Below are 23,235 nucleotides of genomic sequence, written 5' to 3'. Positions count from 1 at the left end.
AGTCATTAATTTCCTTATCACGCGCAATTAATTTAAATGTATAAAAGCACATGCTTTTAATTAAACAAGGTTTGTTGAAGAGATGCTACTTGTATTAAGATAGAAATTTGTTAGATTGGAAATAAACAATAATTGTGTGTGTGTGTGTGTGTGTGTGTGTGTGTGTGTGTGTGTGTGTGTGTGTGTGTGTGTGTGTGTGTGTGTGTGTGTGAGTGTGAGAGAGAGAGAGAGAGAGAGAGAGAGAGAGAGAGAGAGAGAGAGAGAGAGAGAGAGAGAGAGTTGACCAACAGATTAAGTTGTATATATTGCTGCGCAACAATGGATTGATTCTTATCTCTTACAAAAGCACTTCAACCTTAATTCTTCTTTGAAAGCCTAACTCTTATTTCTTACTTTCCATTGATCATCAAAATAATGTCTGTCCCAAAGCAGTTTGAACATCTCAGAATACCACTAGAAGCTATAATATCAGCTACCAACGACTTTGCTAAAGACTATTGCATCGGAGAAGGAGGCCTTGGGAAAGTTTATAAGGGAGAACTTATCCTTTTGAAGGGGCCTACCAAAGTTGCTTTAAAACGTTTAGATCGTACAGCTTGGCAACAAAACCCCGAGTTTTGGAAAGAGATCATGATGCTTTCAGAATACAGACATGAAAATATCGTCCCTTTCTTGGGGTTTTGTGACGAGAAAGACGAGAAGATCTTAGTATATGAGTATGCTTTTAACAACAGTCTCGACTTGCATCTCGATAGCAAAGATCTAAACTGGGTTCAACGCCTTTCAATATGCATCGGGGCGGCTCGCGGATTGGAGTACCTTCATGATCCTGCAGGTACCCATCAAAGAATATTACACAGGGATGTTAAAAGTGCTAACATCCTTTTAGATGAAAACTGGAGTGCAAGTATTGCAGATCTGGGTCTATCAAGATTTCATCAGGCTAATATAAGCATAAGTATTCTTTATAATAATCCTGTAGGCACGATGGGATATTGTGATCCAAGTTATATGGAGACAGGGATTCTAACAAAGAAGTCAGACGTTTACTCCTTTGGAGTGGTGTTGTTTGAGGTTTTGTGTGGAAGGTTGTGTATCCAGAATAATGATAGGCGTGGAGAATCATTGATCCACCTGGTACAAAAACACTACAAACAGAACAAGCTAAATAAAATTATTTGGGTTAATATGAAGGATGAAATAAACCCAGATTCTTTGACGGCGTTTGCAGCAATTGCTTATCAATGTTTGCGTAGCAACCCTGAAAAGCGTCCATCAATGAACGATGTAGTGAAAAATCTTGAAGATGCACGGACATATCAAGTACGCTCCTTTTTTTCCTTTTACTGGTTCATTTATTTTTATTCTAGCCTTCATCTATGTTTTTCATTAAAACATCTTATATTTATTTATCTTTTTCATCAATATTTGGCTGTTAATATCCATATCCCTCTGAGCAGTTGAAAAAAGCCCAATACAGAAATAAGAAATCAGATGTTCAGAAAATAGAGAAATCGAATTATTCAAAAAATTCTATTTCAGTTATTCATACAAAATTGCACTTCAGTCCGATAATCTAAATCACAAATCACAAACATACTTCAGAAATCAATTTCAACGATTCAGAAATTCGATGTACACACATGAAAACTTTAAAATATGAAAGGGTACTCTACTTCAAACTTTCGAGGAATACCATTCAGAAAGAAGCCAATTGGTGCACTTACTCTTGAGTCTAACTCTCAAAAGATTGATTCGGAAAGAAAATCATCTAGCTTTCGTTTGCTGCTATTTAAAAAAAAAAAAAAACAAAAAAAAACAAAAAAAAAAAAAGTGAAAATCATAATTAAGAAGAGAAAGAACAATGTATTGTGTATTTGTGGCGGGCGAATTCTGAAAAATAAAAGAACTAATGTTACAGCGTTTGATGTGGGAGAGACGGTGTCTTTTGGAATTTCCATTTGAATCGACAATTGAAGAGATGATATTGCCTTGGGCCTGATTACTTATTAGAATCCTATGTGTGTGCACTAGTGTTTTATAATATTTCGTTATTTTAATTATGTAACAAAAAATCATAACAAATGCTTTTAGTGGTAGAAAAAACAAACTATTTATTATTATATTTATATTGTGGAAAAGAATAATAAATGTTTCATTGATTATAATGTTCATTTATATATAGGGGTGTTTGGGATAATTTTTGAGACCAAAAAGTCATTTTTAGAAAAGAACTTTTTGATTCATATATTTTTCCAAAAGATAGTTTTAAAACGTATTTGTTTAAACTTTTGAGGGGAAAAGAGAAAAAATCCAAAAGTTACCAAAACTCATAGATTCGTGACTTTTTAAAAGTCTCATTTTTCTTTTTCTCAAAAAGTTAATTTAAAAAAATCTTTTCTAATTACCAAACAACTTTTTAAACTTTTGACTTTTTGAAAAAGCCAAAAGTCTCAAAAATTATTTTAAAAGCAAAGTCAACCATCATCACAATTTTTTAAAAGGTTTGGACAATATATGCCCAAGGAAAATGAAAATCTAGTGGGATAAATTTTGCAATTTTGAATAAAATTATTTTATATTGAATTTAATCAAAATCAACATATATCAATACTTTTGCATATGATATAACTCACACAAGTTTATATGTTTAGCTTCAACAATTTAAAGCAAGTTTATTCATTTAATTTTATAGCTTTATAAGAAAATTAGTTTATAACCCGTGGGAACTACAATTACAAAATTATTAAACTTGTAAAAATTCAAAATTATTAATCATTTATTTTATATAAAATTTTAAATAAGTTATTAATTAAAAGATTTTTTTATTAATTATGTAAAATTATAATCATTAATTCAAATAAATATGTGGAGATAATTTTCCATATATATTAAACAAATAGAATCACATTAATTAGCAGGTTTAATCAATTTAAAATAGAGAATTAATAGAATGACAAGTGGCATCATATTAATTAGGAGATCTAATATTGTGACATTTGATAAAATAACTACTCTTTTATTAGCATAGGATTACACAAATAGACAAAAAAAGTAATTGTAGATCGTCTCTTGGCTTGTTTTGTAGATATATACCGAGGGGACCAAAATATCACTAGGAGATATAAAATTAGCTACCGATAACTTTGCTACAAACAAATGCATCGGGGAAGGAGGATTTGCAAAAGTTTACATTGGAGAACTAGTACAGTCGGAGGGGTATATCATGACCGTTGCTATAAAACGTTTAAATCCGACAAATGAGGCAGGGAACCGTGGGTTTGAAAATGAACGTAACCTTTCTCAATACAGGAATGGTAATATTGTCAACCTTTTGGGATATTGTAATGATGACAACGAGGAGATACTTGTGTATGAGTACGCAGCTAAGAGAAGTCTTGACTTTTATATAAACAGCAATGATCTAAGATGGGTTCAACGCCTTAAGATATGCATTGGGGCAGCTAGCGGACTAGTGTACCTTCATAATCCTCAAGATTACCAAAAAAGTGTATGGCACCTTGATATTAAAAGTGGCAACATCCTACTAGATGAAAACTGGAATGCTAAGGTCGCAGATTTTGGTCTATCTAAGTTTATTGTTGCTAACCAGGAAAACATATCTCCTATATCTGGTGCTGTTGGGACGCCTGGGTATTGTGATCCAATATATATAGAGACAGGCTCACCAGCAAAGGAGTCAGATATTTATTCGTTTGGCGTGGTGTTGTTTGAACTTTTGTGTGGGAGGTTGAATACTCCCAATAAATATGAGCATCGATCTTTAGCAGAACTGATAAGAAATTGCTACGAAAAGAATGACCTAAGTGGAATTATCTTTGGTAATATAAAAGATGAAATAAGTCCTAGTTCGTTGAGAGAGTTTGTCACAATTGCTTATCAATGTTTGAAGAGAGACCGTGAAGAACGTCCATCAATGAAAAAGATCCTGACAGCACTTGAAACTGCACTCGAACGTCAAGTATGTCGCTTTTCTACTTTCTTGATTCATTTCTTTATAGTCATCTAAATCTATCTTTTTTTCCACATACTTTTGCGAGAAATAATATATCTTGTTACACTACCAATGAATGTGATCCAAAGGATGGGTGACTGGATCTTTTACTAGACTATGTTTGTTTATACCTTCTATGTGTCCTAGTGTCATGTGTAAAACATTATATAACCAAGTTTACATCTTTATTCAGGTTTTACCTCTACATCTTACACCACCGCCAAATCCAAGTTCAAAGAGCAGGAATGAGTATCAAAGATCCTTAAAACCCCTAATTTGGGAGACAACCCGTGCCACTCTTGGAACTTTATGGGATGTGTCTCTTGAACATGGAAACCAATCATGGTAAGTGGGTTTGTTGGATGGAAATTGCAAGCACTACTTATAACACGCAAGTTATCTAAGGCATAAGTAAAACGTATCATATTATGCTTTAGCTTCATTACTAAAATTGGTGAAATTTCTTACTTTTAGGGATCCTGAAATCGATATTACTGAACTCGAGGGTTGGTTTTGCAAATACAAAGATAGAGGTCACCTAGGTTCTGAAAAGCCCAAGCCAGAAAACCGTTGTCCGGTTAGTTCATTCAGCATGTACTTTAACTACCACTGTACTACTAAAATAAAATAAATGTCCATTGTTTCATTCTTTGTGATATACTCTTTTAGATACTTTATAAGCATTCTTAAGTGATTTTGAAAATTTTCTTTATAGGTTCATTCGGACAGAGCAAGTAGTTGCAAAATTATGCTTCAGGACATAAAGCTTCCCATCGCTGATATTACTGTAAGTTCATTAGGAGTTTGAAAAACTTGATATGGAATTAAAACTGATAAACTAAGCCAAGTCAAAACTCGTATGCTTAGTTTTAATTATAGAATTTTTTTTGTTCTAACCGTGGTCTAAACCAAAACACTTTTCTTCCATGAAACAGCCACGTTTAGATAAGAAAGTAGGTTGTGAATCATTATTCCAACATGCTAATCTTCAAAATTGGTTCATTAGCTTCGATTATTAAGCTTGCAAATTGTTTTAATCCATTCAATTTTCCAATGTTTAATAGCTTGCTGCATTATCATTACATTAATCCATTTATATATAACTTTATCTTTTAACCTCAACAAGAGTAAAATCCATATAACTCTCCAAACATTAGCTAATTATTATATCAACATCCTATTTTTTTTTATCATTATTCATTTATTTCTCATATCTATAACCTCAAGAAGAGTAAAATCCATATAACTCTCCACCATTCAATAGAAAAACCAAGAAGAATTGAGAATAACTGTTATATAGATCTGTTTGAAAGCTGTCATCATTATAACCACTCACTTTAAGTTCATATTTTCCACCAAAGACTAAGATCATATCTTTTGTCTTTTGCAAATACTTAATTATATTCTTCACCGTTCTCCAATGATCCATGTCAGGATTTCGCTGATATCTGCTAACCATGCTCAAAGTAAGAGCTACATCAGGGCGAGTACATGGCATATCATACATGATTGATCCTATAGTCATAAAAGGTTTCCTCATTGGGAGACTCTTGAAGATCATCAAGATCAATTGTACTCCCACTATCTCCTTTGGATATGAGCTCTCTATCATGAAAGACTCCTCTTCGAGCTATGAAAACAACGTTCTCACTTCGTCTGTAGAACAAGTATCCTAATAACTTATGTGTGGTAACCAATGAAAATACACTTCTCGGCTCTAGGTTCTAGTTTTCTTGAGTTTCGTGTCTAACAAAAACTTCATAACCCTAGACTTTGATATGTGCTAGTGAGGTAGGTTTCCCCATCCACATTTCATGAGGTGTTTTGGAAGCCTTCTTAGTAGGAACAAGATTAAGGATATAGGTGGTTGTCTGTAAGGCATACCCTCCTGAATGATATAGGAAGTGAAGCTTGACTCATCATGGAATGAACCATGTCAAGAAATGTACGATTTCGCCTCTCATCCATACCATTAAGTTGTGATGTCCTAGGAGGTGACAATTCTGAAATTATTCCACATTCCTTAAGATAATAAGATATTCTCTACCTCTATCAAATCAAAGCATCAATATCTTCTTGTCCAATTGACACTCTACTTCGTGCATAAAATATTTGATCTTTTAAAAAGTTTCCGATTTATGCTTGATTAGGTAGATATACCCATATCTACTATAATCATCAGTAAACGTTACTTAGTAGCAATTTGCATCTTTAGTGGAAGATATGAAAGGCGCACATACATATGTATGTATTAGGTCAAACCATCCTTCACATCTTTCACATGTACCGGTGAAAGGTAACTTAGTCATGTTTCTCAATAGATAATACTCGCATTGATCATCTAACTTTAAGTCAAATAATTTCAACACTCCATCCTTTTGGAGTTCGACAATACGTTTCTTGTTTATGTGTCCAAGACGACAATTCCATAAGCATGCTTTGTCCAAATTATTGGAAGAATCAATATTATAAACACAATTACCAAGTTCGTTCACACATATAGTATTTTCATACACACCATTACAAGGAAAAGATTTAAAAATAAATGGATCATTTTTATAAACTAAAATTGAACCATTGACATTATCAAAACTATAGATATAACCTTGTCTAAATAAAGCATCAAATGAAATTATGTTTCTTGTAAGTTCTGAGGAATAACAACAATTGTTTAAATCAACACTAACACTATAGTCAAACATTACCTCATAAGTCCCAAACTTGGTAGGAGGTGGCTTTTGCTTATTCCCCATTATTAGGTTCAACTTTTAATGCTAAACTTCTTCACTTTCCCTTAGTCCCTGCGTATCAGAAAAAATGTGGAAACCACATCCCATATCAAGGATCCAAGAGTTTGGAATATTAGGGTTATTGATCTCAATAATGTATGTACTAGATGAAGAGACATACACCTTGCCCTTGTCCTCTTTCACTTCTTGCAGGTACTTCGGGCAACTTCTCTTTAAATGCCCTTTGTAGCAACAAGGAAAGCATATTGCTTCTTTCGAATCACTTATAAGTGGAGCATTGAAGTTGACATTTCCCTTTGAACCATTGACTCTACAACATGGGTTTTCCTTTTCCACTCGGGTTGGGAACAAGCTTTTCTCTTCTTTCCTTTCCTTGTTGAATAGCTACTACAGGGGTACTTGCATAACTATTGGAGTGAGAATTTTTCATTCCAGTTTCAAAAGTTTGCAATAGGTTATGGAGCTCAATCAGCATGGTCTCATTGTTATTCAAATGATAAGTTAAAATGAACAGATCATAACTAATGGTCAATGAGTTGAGTACCATGTCAATGGAAAGCTCATTATAAAAGTTCACATTGAGCTTTTCTAGCCTCTCTAGGTGTCTCTGGATCTTTTTCACACGAGCAAACACAAATTCCCCTTTTTTCAATTTGTCTGCCATAAGCGCCTTCGCAACATAATAACGCTCTTTTCCCGCTTTCTTGTGGAACATTTGAGCAATATACAAGTTCATCCCATAAAGCCAATAGTCCTCATAGAGATTTTGAAGGTCAGGTGCCGTGGTTGTAATCATTAATCAAACGACCTTAGTGATATTATGAACATGCTAATTATATTCAGTGAGTTCCTCAGGATTAGCAGTTTCTTTGTTTATTTCTAGGGTTGGATTCTCGAGAACTAACTCTTTGTTCTCGTATCTCAAGGTCAAATTAAAATTTGGCATCCTGTTTATGTAATTTGGACCAATAAGCTTTTCTTTAAAAAGATTGACAAGATTTGGAAATTCTGAGTGGGTGGATTAAGAAGAGGAGGAGGAAGAGAAAGATCACCATTTCTAGCCATCTAACATAAGAGATAAGAATTTAGTTATTTGATTATCCTTAAATATTCAAGGATAGAATCCAAAAATACAATTCTAAATTAATCATGAGTTTATATAAGATATGTATGACACTTTACCAATTTCGATCTATTATGAAATACCTAGATCTTTCAAGATCCACAAAACTGTTCAGTGACATGTTTAATATCAGACTATGCTTTTCGATTTGTGATTGGGATGTAGAGGATTACAAACAAGATATGAATAACCATGCAAACCTACATGACAACCTCGTTCCCATTTATGATCTCACATTGACTTGTCGGTTAACCATACATACTCCATAAACACTAAACACGAGTTATGCCATTGTTCAAAATTGCAGTTCCTAATTAGTATGTTGGTTAGCCATGCCTTCTCCAGTAACGGCACACAAAGAACCAATGTGCATTATTAAGGATAAGCTTACACTTTCACGTTTTTATCCTAAGTAACTAGAGTGAGATTATCGTAGTTGCTAGCACTTATATAGTATACTTTTAATATTATCATGTCATGTCAAACTCGTTCGGTTAAGGACCCTCCACCATCCAAAGAAACGATGGGTGAAAATAAGACCCATTTAACAGTCATTTTATATGTTGTTTTCTTATACCTCTCTTATAGTGTTACATCGTGAATGAGACATACTATTGATTTTTTACTGACTTTTAGTTATACATATAATATTATAACTTTTATAAATATGTATAAGATATATTTTAAAACTTTTAAAAATACAAGGGTTTGGTTTAATTATCTTGCTTAACAGTTAATTAATTAATCTTTTAAAACATCTTGATTTAATATTAATCCCTTAGTTAAACAATTAATTAAATTAATTAAATCATTTAAAAATTAAATAATTATCTTTAATTAAACTATTATTAATTAATCTATTTAATCTAATCCGTTCCTTAATTTTGAAAATTAGGTTTTAAGTTATGTATATTTAATTGTTCAAAATTTAAGGCCTTTAAAATAACAAATATGGAAAATGAGTAACCCTGATAAAACCCTAGTAATTTTTGAAACACGCATGGTGGCAAGGAAATTTCAAAAATCCCTCTAGGGCTAGGCATTTTTGATTTACCTAGTTTCTTTTAGACTTTCACAAATGTGCAAATTATAAAACAAACCTGGCTCTGATACCATTGATGAGTTTTTTAGATTAATTCTATGTACTTGCAAAATTTCACAAATACTTTGAAAAAATAACTTAATAACCATACCAAAATAGAAATTCACAAGGTTTGATGACATACCTTATTGCTATTATCAAAAACAGAAAAGTACTTTGAAGAACCATTTTTTTGAATGCTAGCCCCAATAGTCTAGAAACCTACACTGAATCACACCCACACCCTAGGAATACCTTAGGATCAAAATAAGAGAAAGAGTGGGAGATTTTGAAATTTCTTTTGTGTTGTGATGGATTCTTAAGTCTTATGGATGTCCTTATTTATAGTTGTCAGAAACCCTAAATTGAATTCAAAATATTGCAATTCAAATTCACATTTGTAATCAACCAATGATCCTTCTAGTATCCCTAGAGGGAGGCTCCAAAATCGTCCCCTCATACGAAAGTTTTAGAATGTTTCCTTATTCAACTATTTAACAATTGCAATATAACTCTTAGACCCATTAATTAATTCTAATTAATCCAGAGCAATTAATTAAACTAATTCTGATTAATTCTAGATTAATTACTTATATTTCTAATTAATATATTCATCTTATAATATATTAGTAAATTATTTACCTCTCTCTTAATATCAATCAAAGTATTACGAGGACAATCCAAAAAAAACTTTACTATTATTCAATCAATTATATCAATTTAGTTAACACCTTATACATCCTAATCCAACATCTAATTATCACAAGTAATAGTCAAGATAGTTTATCCCTAGAAAATGAGAAGTGCTCTTGAAAACATTATGAACGAGCAACATTTAATATATATTGGTTTTTACCTTCGACAACCCATTTTGCTGAGGTGTTGAAACAGTGGCAGACCTTAGTGGAGCCCATGTGGTCTGGGGCAACTGCTCCGATTCCGATACGTAGTGTAAATTATTTATTTATTTATTTATTTTAATATTTTTTCTATTAGGTGCACCGATTTTAAAATATGAGTGCCATTACTAATTTGGACTTTTTTCAGAAAGTTTTTTTAGTACCATCCCTACTAAAACGTTTTGTATCTGCCACTGTGTTGAAACACACAATGTTCGATGAACAAATATATGAAACAGACACAACTATAGAAGATTAATCTTTATTTCAAAGAGTTCTTTGGCATACTTTTACAACATGAAACATTACACTCACCTGTAAATTAATCTAATCCTAAGATTCTCACTCACATTCAAGATTCTAGCTATACAAGAATATAAAATGAACAACAACAAAGCTATTGATGTAAAAGATGATAAAAATGAAATTATTTCAAGCGAATCAGTATGAACAAAGATTGAAGATGAGAGAATATAGGTTTCTATCGTATGGGAGAGAATATTTCCAAGTGTGTACTATGAAGAACAATCATATATCTTTAATAGCTTCCACTTTACACCCTCACAAATCCAAGCTCCACTCGCGCAACCTTTATCTTTAACATAATCTTCTCTAGTACCCGCTCTCCAACTATACGCAACAGGGACGGCTCAACCAGTTTGGAGGCTCTAAGCGAACCAAAAAGTTGGGGCACTTTGTCATTTACTATACTTAACGTTATCAACATTTTTGTATGTAGTTAAAAATTTTAAAAACGACACTTTTTTTATTCTATAAAAGCTATTGTTGCATTGTTCTTTTCCTTTTTAAAGCCTATCATTCATATTTTCTCTTTGACATGATTATTAATTATTTGATTAATAATAACAATGAACAATCACCAAGAAAACTACTATAAGTATAGAAGATATGGATTAGCCGATTAGGAATTTGGGATTATACCTGTTCCAATGATATTCGATAATAGAACTTTAGAAGATAATGGAAAGCTCAATTTCTGATATTCGTTCCAACCTGATTTGTATATTTTGTATAAGGGTGTAAGTGAGCCGAGCTACTAAAATCTCGGCTCGAGATCGAATTAAACGAGCCTGAGCCGAGCTCGAGCCTAAACTTGAGGCTTGTTTATTAAACGAGCTCGAGCCGATCTTCAATTAATGGGCTCGTGAGCCTAAACGAGCTTAAACAACCCTCTCTCTCTCTATATATATATATATATATATATATATATATATATCCATACATCCATACACACTCACACACACACACACATATATATATACATATATAAAGAGAGAGAGAGAGAGAGAGAGAGAGAGAGAGAGAGAGACTCGATTAGGCTCGCGAGCCCACTAAATTGTTCACGAGCCGAGCTCGAGCTTCGTTTTAAGGCTCGAATTGAGCTCGATCTCGAGCTTGATTTTCCTCAAAATTAAACAAGCTGAACTCGAGCTTGGTCAGGCTCAGGCTCGGACTCGGCTCGGCTCGTTTACACCCCCTAATTTAGTAATCTGTTGTAACCAATGAAGAATAGAATAAAAAATCAGATTACAGAAGAAATAAAAATCGAAAAGTATTAAACCTAATCAACTTGAACTAATAAGTATTAACCCTAATTAGATCATATCTGATATCTCAGATTATAAGTATGCCAAATTCAGATACAATTTCAGCAACATAGTGACACACCCTAATTAGATAATCAGTTTCTTAGATTCAGATGATAGATAATGGAAAAATAAAAGTGAAAACTCAAAAAATTGCACATACCATTTTCAGTGATAACCTTGAATCATCAGAAATCCTTGAACAATTGACTAATGGAGTGGAGTTATCAGTTATGGAGAACATGAGAAGCCAAGATTGGAAAAGGAAGAAGAAGAACAGAAGGTAATGTATGTATTTCAGCGGTTTAGAATCGTTAATCATAGTCCGATTTTTGACCCGTCCCTGAGAAGAAGAAGACGAGAAGTGTGATCATGGCTTTTAGAAGTAGAACTGATGAATCGAACTTTTGAAGGGTGTGCACAATGAGACAGCGATTAAGCTAATATGGACAATTCGACATTGGATTGTATTAGACATTTGGGTTAAGTGGGGCCCTCTACAAATGGAGGCCCTAAGCCCTAATTTTGTCCATTTACACATAGAGCATGTGCAACTAAATAATGGCTGCTCTTTAACATAAAAGCTTTAAATTCCCACAATAAACTTCCAAGTTTACTACCTAGTATTAAAAGAACTTCTCAAGTTATATTGAAACATATTAAAAGCGAACTTTAGTAATTTAAAATTATAGTTATCTTTTTAAAAATATTTAAATAACTTTATTTACAAAAAACACCGAGGTTAATAAAAAAACAAATAAAAATAAGAGTAAATTACATGAATTGTCCCTATGGTCTGGGGTAATTTATATGCTTGGTCTCTAACTTATTTTTTTAACTCGGAAAGTCTCTACTATTTGTTTTTGTTACACGCTTGGTCCCTAATGTATGTTTTTATTACGCATTTGGTCCTTGTTTTAACTAAAATGGCTATTATTTAAATAGGGAGAAATAATGCAGTAGGTAAAGTAAGGTGATCGGGGTAGAGTTGGGGGTGTGTTTTTTTAAATAAATTAAAAAAATCAAGAGCAAAATAGCTTTTTAGGTAATACAGGGACCAAGCGCGCAACAAAAACAAACAGTAGGGACCTTCCGAGTTAAAAAAATAAGTTAGGGATCAAATGCACAAATCACCCTAAACCATAGGAACCATTTGTGTAATTTACTCTAAAAATAATTACTTGTAACGAAACACGTGAACTTCACTCTTCACTAGTAAGCAAACAACATTCAAATTAAGTAAAATGTTTATGATGTTCACGTAGTTACCAACTCGAGTGCTAAATACTTCAAACATATAAGAATGAAAAAAATACAACTAAGGCTCCAAGCAACGCATAAGCTCGTGACGATCGCCCAACTCCCCCCTTCTGGGCAGGCCTGGCTACTTGTCACTATGGCTACCTGTCATTGTTGAAATGATACAAAATACAGTGTATCAAATGATATTAGAACAAATTACTCGTTACTTACTACGTGACACTGAGATTTCAGGTCACTCAATATAGTAACTTGTTTGCAAGTATATATATATATATATATATATATATATATATATATATATATATATATATATATATATATATATATATTATAACTTCTAAAGAATACATGCATCATCGTTAAATGTACATATCCCTACAGATGTAGGTTATATATATATATATATATATATATATATATATATATATATATATATATATATGGTTAGGTTATTTTGTTTTCACTATCTCCTGTGTGCATGTATGATTGATTCGAGACCAATCATTTTAGTTATTTTAAGAAAAAGTAATTAATGCATATTACATGTTGAAGATATAATGGGTATTAATTACATCATCAACGTTAAATATGCATTAATTAATTTCTTAAAATAACTAAAATGATTGGTCCAGAATCAATCATACATGCGTACAATAGATAGTGAAAACATTTCAACTTAACTCTCTCTCTCTCTCTCTCTCTCTATATATATATATATATATATATATATATATATATATATATATATATATATATATATTTGAGACCATGCTAAATTTGTGAGACAATGAGACCAAATCTAAAAATAATTTTAAAATGCAAAATAAAATGATAAATCCCAAAATTCTTCTCTTAATTACTATTCGAAACTTTAGTTACCTAAAAAAACAAGATTACCGTTTTTTTATTTTGAAAAATACATGAAATATTCTAATAAAATATTACACTATAAATATCCTAATGTGATTTTTTAAAATATTAGAATATTTTACTAGATTTGTGAGATATGTAGAATATTCTAATATTCTACTAGAGTATTTGAAAATATATATTTTTTTATTCTTATCGGTATTTTTTTTTGGAAAATATATGTTCCGAAAATAATATTTAAAAAAAAAAGAAAATTTTCAATTATTTTGCATTTTAAAAATATTTTTTATCTACTAAATGAGTTACTAGGATTGCATTTCACGGTCTCACAAAATTAGGCCGTCTCACATGAACATATATATATATATATATATATATATATATATATATATATATATATATATATATATATATATATATATATATATCACCAAGCTGCTTTAACATCATATTGTGACCCTCTTTGTTTTACTGTTCGCCTTTACCCCTTTTTTAAAAACTTACATATTTTTGAATATATGTCACAAAGTCTGTTGCAACACTATGTGAAACTAATCATTCATGATCCATGCAAATAGTCAGGGACGGAACACAAACACTAAAATAAGGGGGCCGGAACCAAAACTACAATACAAAATAGTATAAACAAATTTAATTTTATTTAAATTGTAGCATATCATAAAACCCTTATACTTTTTTGTTTATCCATCGATTTCTAACAATTACCAACTAGATTTTTAAGTCTAGTTGAATTAATAATCGACAATTAGGTTTACAAATCTTAATTAATGTTTTAGTATTTTCTTATAGAGAAAAGACTCTCATAATTTTTTTCTAAATGGTTTTCTAATATATTTTTATAATCTCCTCAAATCATGTATACATTAAACAATAACACAAGATAGAGTTTATAAAAAGTGAACATAACAAAATGGTTTATACATGTTTTACTAAAGACATTTTACTATCTTATATTTCTAAAAAAAAATATTAACAATATTTACATTTATCACAAACCTATTCAAAGAAAAAAGTCAAAAGCTAATATAGGATGCACAGCACAATGTATTTTTCTTTTGTTTAATAGAAAAAGCAATTCATATATAGACACACACGCAATATGTTGTGCTATTTGACTCACCTTAACATCGCTATACAATAAAAAAAACCCCTAAAGCAGCCAACAAGAAGGAACAAGTATGTATTGTGGACTAACAAGTAAGAGAGGCTGCAAAGGTTAACAAAAACCACTACACATCTGAGTCGCAGAGACTGGAGTTTGCATATGATGAGGAGACCGGGGAAGAAATTGACATTGACGGAGAGGAAGAGAAGAGGGGCGCTTCTGTTACATTCTTTTGAGACTTCTTAGTTCTCTCCTTTTATTTCTTTTTTTCTTTTATGGTTATCAAATAGTTTAAAATTTCAGAATTTATTTTTGGTGTATCTGTTTCCTTCATATTAGGATTTTTAGTTATTCACAAGACTTCTTGTTTGTATTTTTCTGGAGTCCTGTTCATTTTAAGTCTCTCCAAAGCTTCATTTTTTTAATATGCAAGAAATAATTTAAATCTATGTATAAACAAGTATAAGTAGGCTGAAAAGAGTGGAGGCCATGGCCCCCTCTGGCCCCTTAAGGGGATTCGCCCCTGCAAACATTTAGACGTATTACCTAGATTGGGAAAATAAATCATGCAATATCAAAAGTCCTATTGGTTTATTAAGTTAGAGAAACACTTTAATTTCTGATATAACATTGCAGCATTATATAAGAAGTTGTGTTTGATTTGCAGAATGCAATCCTTGCATTAGATTCTTCTGCTCTGAGTGCTGATCAAGTTTATGATCTTACTGAACTTTGTCCTACAAATGAAGAAATGGAGATGATAACGGTACTGTCTGCTCACTTCTTTCTTGTGTTAGTTTGTATTCGTTCCATTATATCCATACATAACAAAGATAAAATTATGTCAGGCCATTTGTATATATATAACACCTTAGCAATTCAATTGCCTAGCTTGGGAAAAAAACTTTGTTTAAAGTGTCACTTTAAGGAAACATGAACCAATGAAAAAATGGTAATTAACAAGAACAAAAAGTAGAAGGTTGAATAAAATTATGGGCTAAATCGAGGAAAAAAAAATAATACAGCCGCAGAAAGTAAAAAAAAAAATTAATGGTTCTCTTGAGAAAATCGCTTACTATTTTTTTTAGATACACATGTACACCTGACCTGTGTGTAGTCTATGCCTATTGTGTACACCATGAATAGCTATTATTCATCAAATCTGTAATTTTAGACATTTGTTAAGAACTTGTTGCTATAAATGTTGAGTTTTGGAGACCAATCATCCGTTTGATCCGATTGCTTTCTATGGGGGCTAAGCATGGGTCCCACTCAAGTTGATAACGTTAGGATTTGACAGTTTTTTGGTAACTCATCATTAGAAATAGATTTCCATGTACGATTGTTAACTTACGCATGTTTGGCGGTTACATTAATAATATATATCTCTACTCCATCAGTGAATTAGACGGTAACTCTGATCCTGTGAATCTTGTTAATTCTTTTTGTTTTGTTTTGTTTTTCTTCTCATGTTTATTATGCATGCCTGATTTTCTGTATATCAACGATTAATCCTAACAATGATGCCTAGACTTATACTTAATATGCAATCGGATTTCTATATCTCAGAACCATACTCGAGAAAAGGAAACACTAGGAGAGTGTGAACAGGTATTTTTAATCATAGATTGGAAGTTTAATTGCAGAAAGATATAATCACACCTTAGACATAACATTATGGTACTTTGCTTTTTAGTTATTCTTGGAGTGTGCGAAGATCCCAAGGATAGATTCAAAACTACAAGTATTTGCATTTGCAATTACTTTTACCCGCCGGGTGAATATTCTTACATAATTAATCTTTTTGCTATTTTACTTTATTTATGTCTGGCTTAGCTACCTTGTTTATTTGAGTTCAAAAAAATTTGCAGGTTAAGAATTTCAGAGACACCCTAAATATTATCAAAGATGCTACTAAAGAGGTAAATTTCATCTAGGTCCAATTTAATATTTAACTCGCAAGTAAAGCTCATACCCTCGGATGAGGAAGTATCATGTTGGATTTTAGGCTACCCTAATGCACCCCTCGGATTATGAACATACTTATACACCACTTTGCAAAATCTTAATTTCTTCTACAAAATTTAGATCAAGGAATCAACAAAGCTGGCTAAGATAATGCGGATAATTCTCAAGTTGGGGAACAAATTAAATGCAGGCATAGCTCAAGGTACAGTAGGAAGTGTTGCATAAATATCTTCATATCTGGGACCTTATATTTCCTTATCGTGTTTCATGCAATGATGTATATCATCTATGTTGCAGGATCCGCCAAAGGATTCAAATTAGGCAGTCTTAAGAGATTGGATTGCACATGGGCAACAAACAAGAACGTCACCCTGTTGCACTTCCTATGCAAGGTACATCCTTGACTTTTAATTTTGACGTATATTAGTTGATTACTAAAAAGAAAGCTATAATTATGATATCCACTTAACCAAGTATTCACACAGGAATCCTTTGAAACAAAGTAACTTCTTGTTATGTAAACGATCTTTCATTAGATCGGGAAATCAAGTTTATATCTTTCCTAGAAGAGATACAGATAGAGATAAACCAACAAGTTGTTAGTTCAGGCCCTCAAGTTAAAATCACAAATATGTCTTTACCTGAGTTTGATAGAGAATTGAGTTATGGAAATATGTATATATGGAAAGGAAATAAGAAAAAACCAAAAGCCTACACTTTCATTCGTAGATAAATGGTTATATATACTCTGACAAGGAATGTACTTTAAGCATAAAGAAAAAAAAAAAAAATCCTACGTAAAGAACCCGTAACTGAATATTACTTCTCAACCCACGGTGTACTTTTAATTTTCCATAAGCTTTAAGAACTGGTCAAACCTTCTGCTCGACTCCTTTTCTATTCAAACTCTAAACTCTAAAACAAACTAAAATACACTATAAACAAAACAAACAAAAATACCTACTAAGATCAGCCATGCATCACATGACTTTCAAACCAATTAACCCAACCAAGTCTATCATAGTTTTCTTGGGGACAAAATATTAAAATGTGATAAAGATACAAACACATAATAAAGATGCGAAGAGAAATTATGAACACAAAAATTTATGACTATTCGGATGATCAGAGTAATCCTTTTATTTACACATGCAAACTAGAGATACTTTATTAGAATCGTGGCTGCCACACATGATTTCTACTTAGGGTTACAAACATACAATAACATATATTTATATTAAAAAAAAAATTGACCGCTTCTTATGGGATAGTGCCCACGAACCCAAAACGTCATTTGGCTGTGTGGTTCGCACGATATTTAAATTTCTTCATATGTCCAGGACGAGTCAGAAAAAAAAAACTCTTACTGCTATTGTAAATTTTTTTTTTAAATAAATATACATATAATAAAAAAATTTGAGCCCTGTCCAGCTACCCACTTTGCTCTTCCTCAACGCCCCCTATGATGGTTTGTGCACAGTAGACCTTGTGCCAAGCGCTGCAGATATTGTGCTCGAGCACTGCCGTGCACCGCAAGGGGTGGCTTCCCTTTTCCCCCACTAGCTCTTTTGGGAGCGGGACCCGATTGCTAAGTCTAGGCAATGAGGCCAAGTTAGATAGTAATCCACAACCATAAGATAGCTGGAAAGTATTATCCAACTAAATACCATATCTGGTATCTTAGACATAAAACAATGTGCATTTGTGTCCCTTACTGTTTCACTAATTTGAATGTAGGATTGGGTTTTGAGACACATGTTTTCTAAATAAAAAAAGTTTATAACACAAAACATAAACAAATTTGAGGTAAAAGAATGGGTGAATGCATACAAAGACCATATATGTGAACGATATTAATAATATTTTCTGTCTCATGGAATGAATTGCCAGAAAATGAATTCCCTACATTTTCTTTATGAAACTTTATGTCAGTTTTATCATTTTTTAACTTTGGGTATGTACATACCACTATTGCATATTAACAGGTGGTTGCTGAGCAAATGCCAGAGTTGTTGTATTTTTACAAGGATCTGATACACTTGCAAGATGCATATTGGGTAAGCTAAATACCTTAAAATTAGTCGAGTTTCTTCCTGGCAATAGGATGCCTAATGCTGACTTGTAATCTTTTTTGTTTCATTTGGGTAATCACATCAAACCATAGATACAAATTAAAGATTTGTATGAGGAGAAGTGTGCAATAATCAATAGTTTTGAGAAGGTTAAGCAAGAATTCGATGCTTCAGTCAGTGATGGGAGTGTATCTGCTAAATTTCGGAAGGTAAATAAACATATATTGGTTTGATTTGCATGTATCTTTAGTATAACAGGCTGGAAAACTATGAATGACCTACGGGGACATAATATTTTATTGAATTGAAAACTAAAGAATCAAGATAATGAATCAATAGCTTATGATTAGCGTGGTTTAATCATTGAGTTGACAAAAGTTTAAATGCATTTATGTATTTCTTAGCTGGAACGACAATTTACTTCATACCAAGGTTTGAAGGATTCCATAATCAAGAGGACTGAATTTGGATCCTTTAGTATACGCCTATTCATTGTTATACTAAATCCCTGCATAACACCTATTCATTGTTATTTTTACAATGTAATTTTCAAATTTTCAAATAAAATAATGCAAACAGTTGTACAATATACTCAATATATATACAAATATTTATCTCATCTGCCGTGAATATTCACGAATTTATTGTTATTTTTCTTCATTACTTCACAAATAAGTATTGTATGATATATATCTTCAAAATATATTTCACATTTTCATTTAAAACAACGATTATAATTTTATATAAATACAAAAATATATATCTTAATTAATAATTTATTTACAATAATTGATTAGTAATTATAAGTTTTTTTTAAATATTTAATTTATTTTATAACCGTGGTTCCCACGGGTTTTAACCTAGTTCATTAATAAATGAGTGACCAACAAAACTTTCAGCCACTCAGGATATTTGATTTCTATAATATCTCAAGATGCATGATTTCAATACGTACTCAGTTCAATGGAAGTTTCACAGATGTAGTACTAGCCTAAATCTAAATATTTTACCCATTTGTTTCCTTTATATGTGGACAAAGTGTTGCAAAAAAACAAATTTTGTATGTTGGTCTTAAGGCAATACATATTGCACCCACACAAGAAAGAACATAATTCATATAATTAGTAATGAGTATCAGACAATATAGTCTATCTTTTTCTTTCGAAAAAGTAAATTAATTATACATCACCCTTCAGGCCTTGAGGACATTTCTTTATAGTGCCGATGCAGAACTCCCATCTCTAATCGCCCTGTTTGATGAAGTGGTGAGTAATTCAATTATGTGCTTTAATTATTATATATGTTCACCCTAACATCATTAGAAATGAACGAGAAAAATATTAGTTTACTTCGTAACAAGAAAACATGTCTTGCAGGATCGGTACGCAGAGTCACTTGTCATATATTTTGGAGAGGATCCCAATCATTATTCATGGGGACAAGGTTTGTTGTAGTTTTTAATGGCATTATTTCTTAATTACAAGCTAACGAGAGTTTTTTCTAGCTATTTATGGTATATATGTAAACATATATGTTAGGATGATCTAATTTGTATCACAACATAATAAGAGCAATCGTTTTACACCTTTATTAACACAAAAATAAAAGGGTAGGTAAATCTAGAGCATGACATAATCAGTATAAAACTAGTGATTGAGGGCTTTTATTTAAGTACATTTTAATATGAATGTTAATATATGATTATTCATATATTTATTTTTATTTTATTATTTTGATATGATTCTTATATATGTGTAATATTATAATAAATTATAATGTGAATATAAATTTAAAAAATTATTTACATATTCTAAAAAATGAAATAAAGTTATATATACAAAATTTATACTATATAATAACATAAGAGTAATGTTTTTATATATTCACTTTATTTAGCTTACCATATATATATATATATATATATATATATATATATATATATATATATATATATATATATATATATATATATATATATATATATATATATATATATATAATCGCTATCTCTAGGGGTGTAGCCAATATAGGCCAAGGCCCACCCAAACAAAATTAAGGTTATATATATATATATATATATATATATATATATATATATATATATATATATATATATATATATATATATATATATATATATAGTATGTGTAATATATATGTTTGTTAAATAAAAGGAATTGGGGTTGTAATATGGCCTATTCTATTCAAAACTTGAAATTAGTAGAAGTGAACACATTGTTGTCTATTTCGATTAGACTCTATTTTAGATTAGTTTAATGAAGTAAGATAACATCGTGTGCAACTTAAAATAAACAATTTAGTTAATAATGTATATATAGTTACATTGTGCTATTGTTTGAGGATATTTCATGATTTATTCACTTTGTTTTTGCAGTTATAACTTATCTGGTGTATTTTATCGAGATGTTCAAGAAAGCACATAGTCATAATAATATGAAGGCAACTGCTAGAAAGAAGAAATTGGAGACAAGTACTAAAGAAGAATGATGCAAGATTTCATTCTTATACCAATATAAAACTCCATCATAACAAGCAATGCACTTGTAACCATCTAGCTAGGTTCAAAGTTCTTATGTAACATTGGATAGTATAACATATAAATAAGATAGTAAGGGATCCGCCAAAAGATGAAATCAGTAACTCTAAGCATATACATTGTTGATACCGGTTATTCTCCTGATTTCCATGCGTATATGTTCATATAATTAATTGACACATAATTGTGTTTTTCTCATGTAGATCAACCTAAGGTGTATAATACTTAATGTAAAATGTATGTTATATGTTATCTATAATCTAATACACAAAGTGAAAAAGATAAAAGACATATATAATAAACTACATAAATAATTTCCTACTTACATGTGATCCATTAATTACTTGAACCGGACAAAGAAACAATGCAGACTACCAATATAGGGATAGGTATCAAATAAAGTATGATCAAATAGTGCATGCTTCACTTCCACGTGTTATAATATGAGAGCCAAAACATGGCAGAAATACAGGCGAGACAACCAACACCTTCCTTTGAATTTTATCTCCCTTGTAATAATTAAACAAGACAAACCGAACCACTTATAATGTTAAAATCAAAACTACCAAGAAGCATACCCCTTGATTTTCAGACTCCAAAAAAACTAGCTCAATAATAAGACCCATTAGCTGCAATTTAGTTTTAACTCATTGTTCGAACTCCCCCACATTAAATATATTCACACTTACCAACAACCTATAGAAAGGATGTTTTGCTTGCGAATTGGAAAAAAGTTAGCCACTCTTGTTGGTTTTTGTTGCAATATATTGGGCTTACTTTTTTGTTTACATCTAGATCATGAATGAAGTGGAAGCTAGCAAATACCAATATGATTTTTCCTATTATGAAACTTTGGAGTTTTGACATCAAAATGATTACTTTATTGTTGCCAGACATCTGGTCAACGCCTTCTTGAAATGGGATGGACCCATAAACTAGAGGCTGCAAAATAAAAATTAGATTGTTCGACAATCAACGGAAAAGTAAAATTAAACTCTAACAACCTCAAAAGTATTTATAGACGTTATTATTCAAGGATATTTAGAATATATATTTATGAAACTTAAAAGCATTTATAACATCACTTGTACAAAAACAACATTTGGTCACGACTTTCTCAAAACATATTAGCTATAATAGCATCCACAATGGTGAATTTAATGAGAGAGTTGATTGAAGTGGCAAATCTATGTGTCATCCAATGGATAAAACTCTACCATTATGAGATGCCACCTTGGCATTCAATGGATTTGGAGTTTAATGGCCATCAAACTCTTCAATGAGCGTTGTGTAGTTCAATGCATTGTAGGAAAAAATGATAGAGTTGTGTGGATTCTAGAAAGATGATGTGCCAATTCATTGAACTCTATGGAGTTCAATGCATTGTGGATGACCTAACTTTTCTTATTTGTATGGCAGAAGGTCAATTTATGAGACTGTATTATTGTTGTAGCTCTATATTAATTTAATAATCGTGACATGTACAAAAAATACTCACACCTTTAGCCTTGAGTTTTATAGGAATAGTGACAAGTATGTGTCACAGTTTTACATGGTGTACGAATGTTATCATTTGTCATGGGTTTTGGTTTTGTTATTGATATCAAGACCATAGAAAATGATAATTTATGGTCAAGAAAATCCTTTTTTTTATTAAAAAGTGGTAGAATTATTAGTCTCATCGTATAGGAGTTAAACGTGACTACTATTAGAATAAGTGTCCAAGTGTAATGTCCCAAAATTTAAGGAAATACGTTTCATCTTTATAATAATAAAACCATCATCCAAAACGTATTCATAAAACCATAAAAGAAAATCAAAGTATGCCAATAATCATCCAAATACATCAAGTCAACAAAATGCAGAACAACATGGTATATGCGATGTGATCATCCCGAGCCCTT

The 23,235-nt window shown here is 31.4% G+C and overlaps 1 protein-coding gene across 3 annotated transcripts; it reads left to right on the top strand.

Moving 5' to 3' along the window:
• Nucleotides 1-306: 306 nt before the first annotated feature.
• Nucleotides 307-21,515, top strand: LOC145047687 (formin-like protein 17). 3 transcript variants are annotated; one of them, XM_078996023.1, is made up of 16 exons: nt 309-1,323; nt 3,089-3,982; nt 4,209-4,360; nt 4,490-4,592; nt 4,731-4,802; nt 15,402-15,500; nt 16,304-16,345; nt 16,431-16,511; nt 16,606-16,656; nt 16,823-16,904; nt 17,000-17,094; nt 18,688-18,759; nt 18,867-18,983; nt 19,971-20,039; nt 20,151-20,217; nt 21,170-21,515. In XM_078996023.1, exons 1-16 carry the CDS (start codon nt 415-417, stop codon nt 21,280-21,282), a joined length of 3,018 nt encoding a protein of 1,005 aa, XP_078852149.1. In that variant the 5' UTR covers nt 309-414; the 3' UTR covers nt 21,283-21,515. The 3 variants fall into 3 exon arrangements, with proteins under 3 accessions (XP_078852150.1, XP_078852149.1, XP_078852151.1); XM_078996024.1 differs by lacking the exon at nt 15,402-15,500 and having other exon boundaries at nt 307-1,323; XM_078996025.1 differs by lacking the exon at nt 3,089-3,982 and having other exon boundaries at nt 318-1,323.
• Nucleotides 21,516-23,235: the final 1,720 nt, after the last annotated feature.

Source organism: Lactuca saligna, chromosome 5, assembly GCF_052625555.1.
Source record: "Lactuca saligna cultivar CGN05327 chromosome 5, ASM5262555v1, whole genome shotgun sequence".
Taxonomy (NCBI): Eukaryota; Viridiplantae; Streptophyta; class Magnoliopsida; order Asterales; family Asteraceae; genus Lactuca; species Lactuca saligna.
This window is presented reverse-complemented; position numbering and strand designations above follow the sequence as displayed.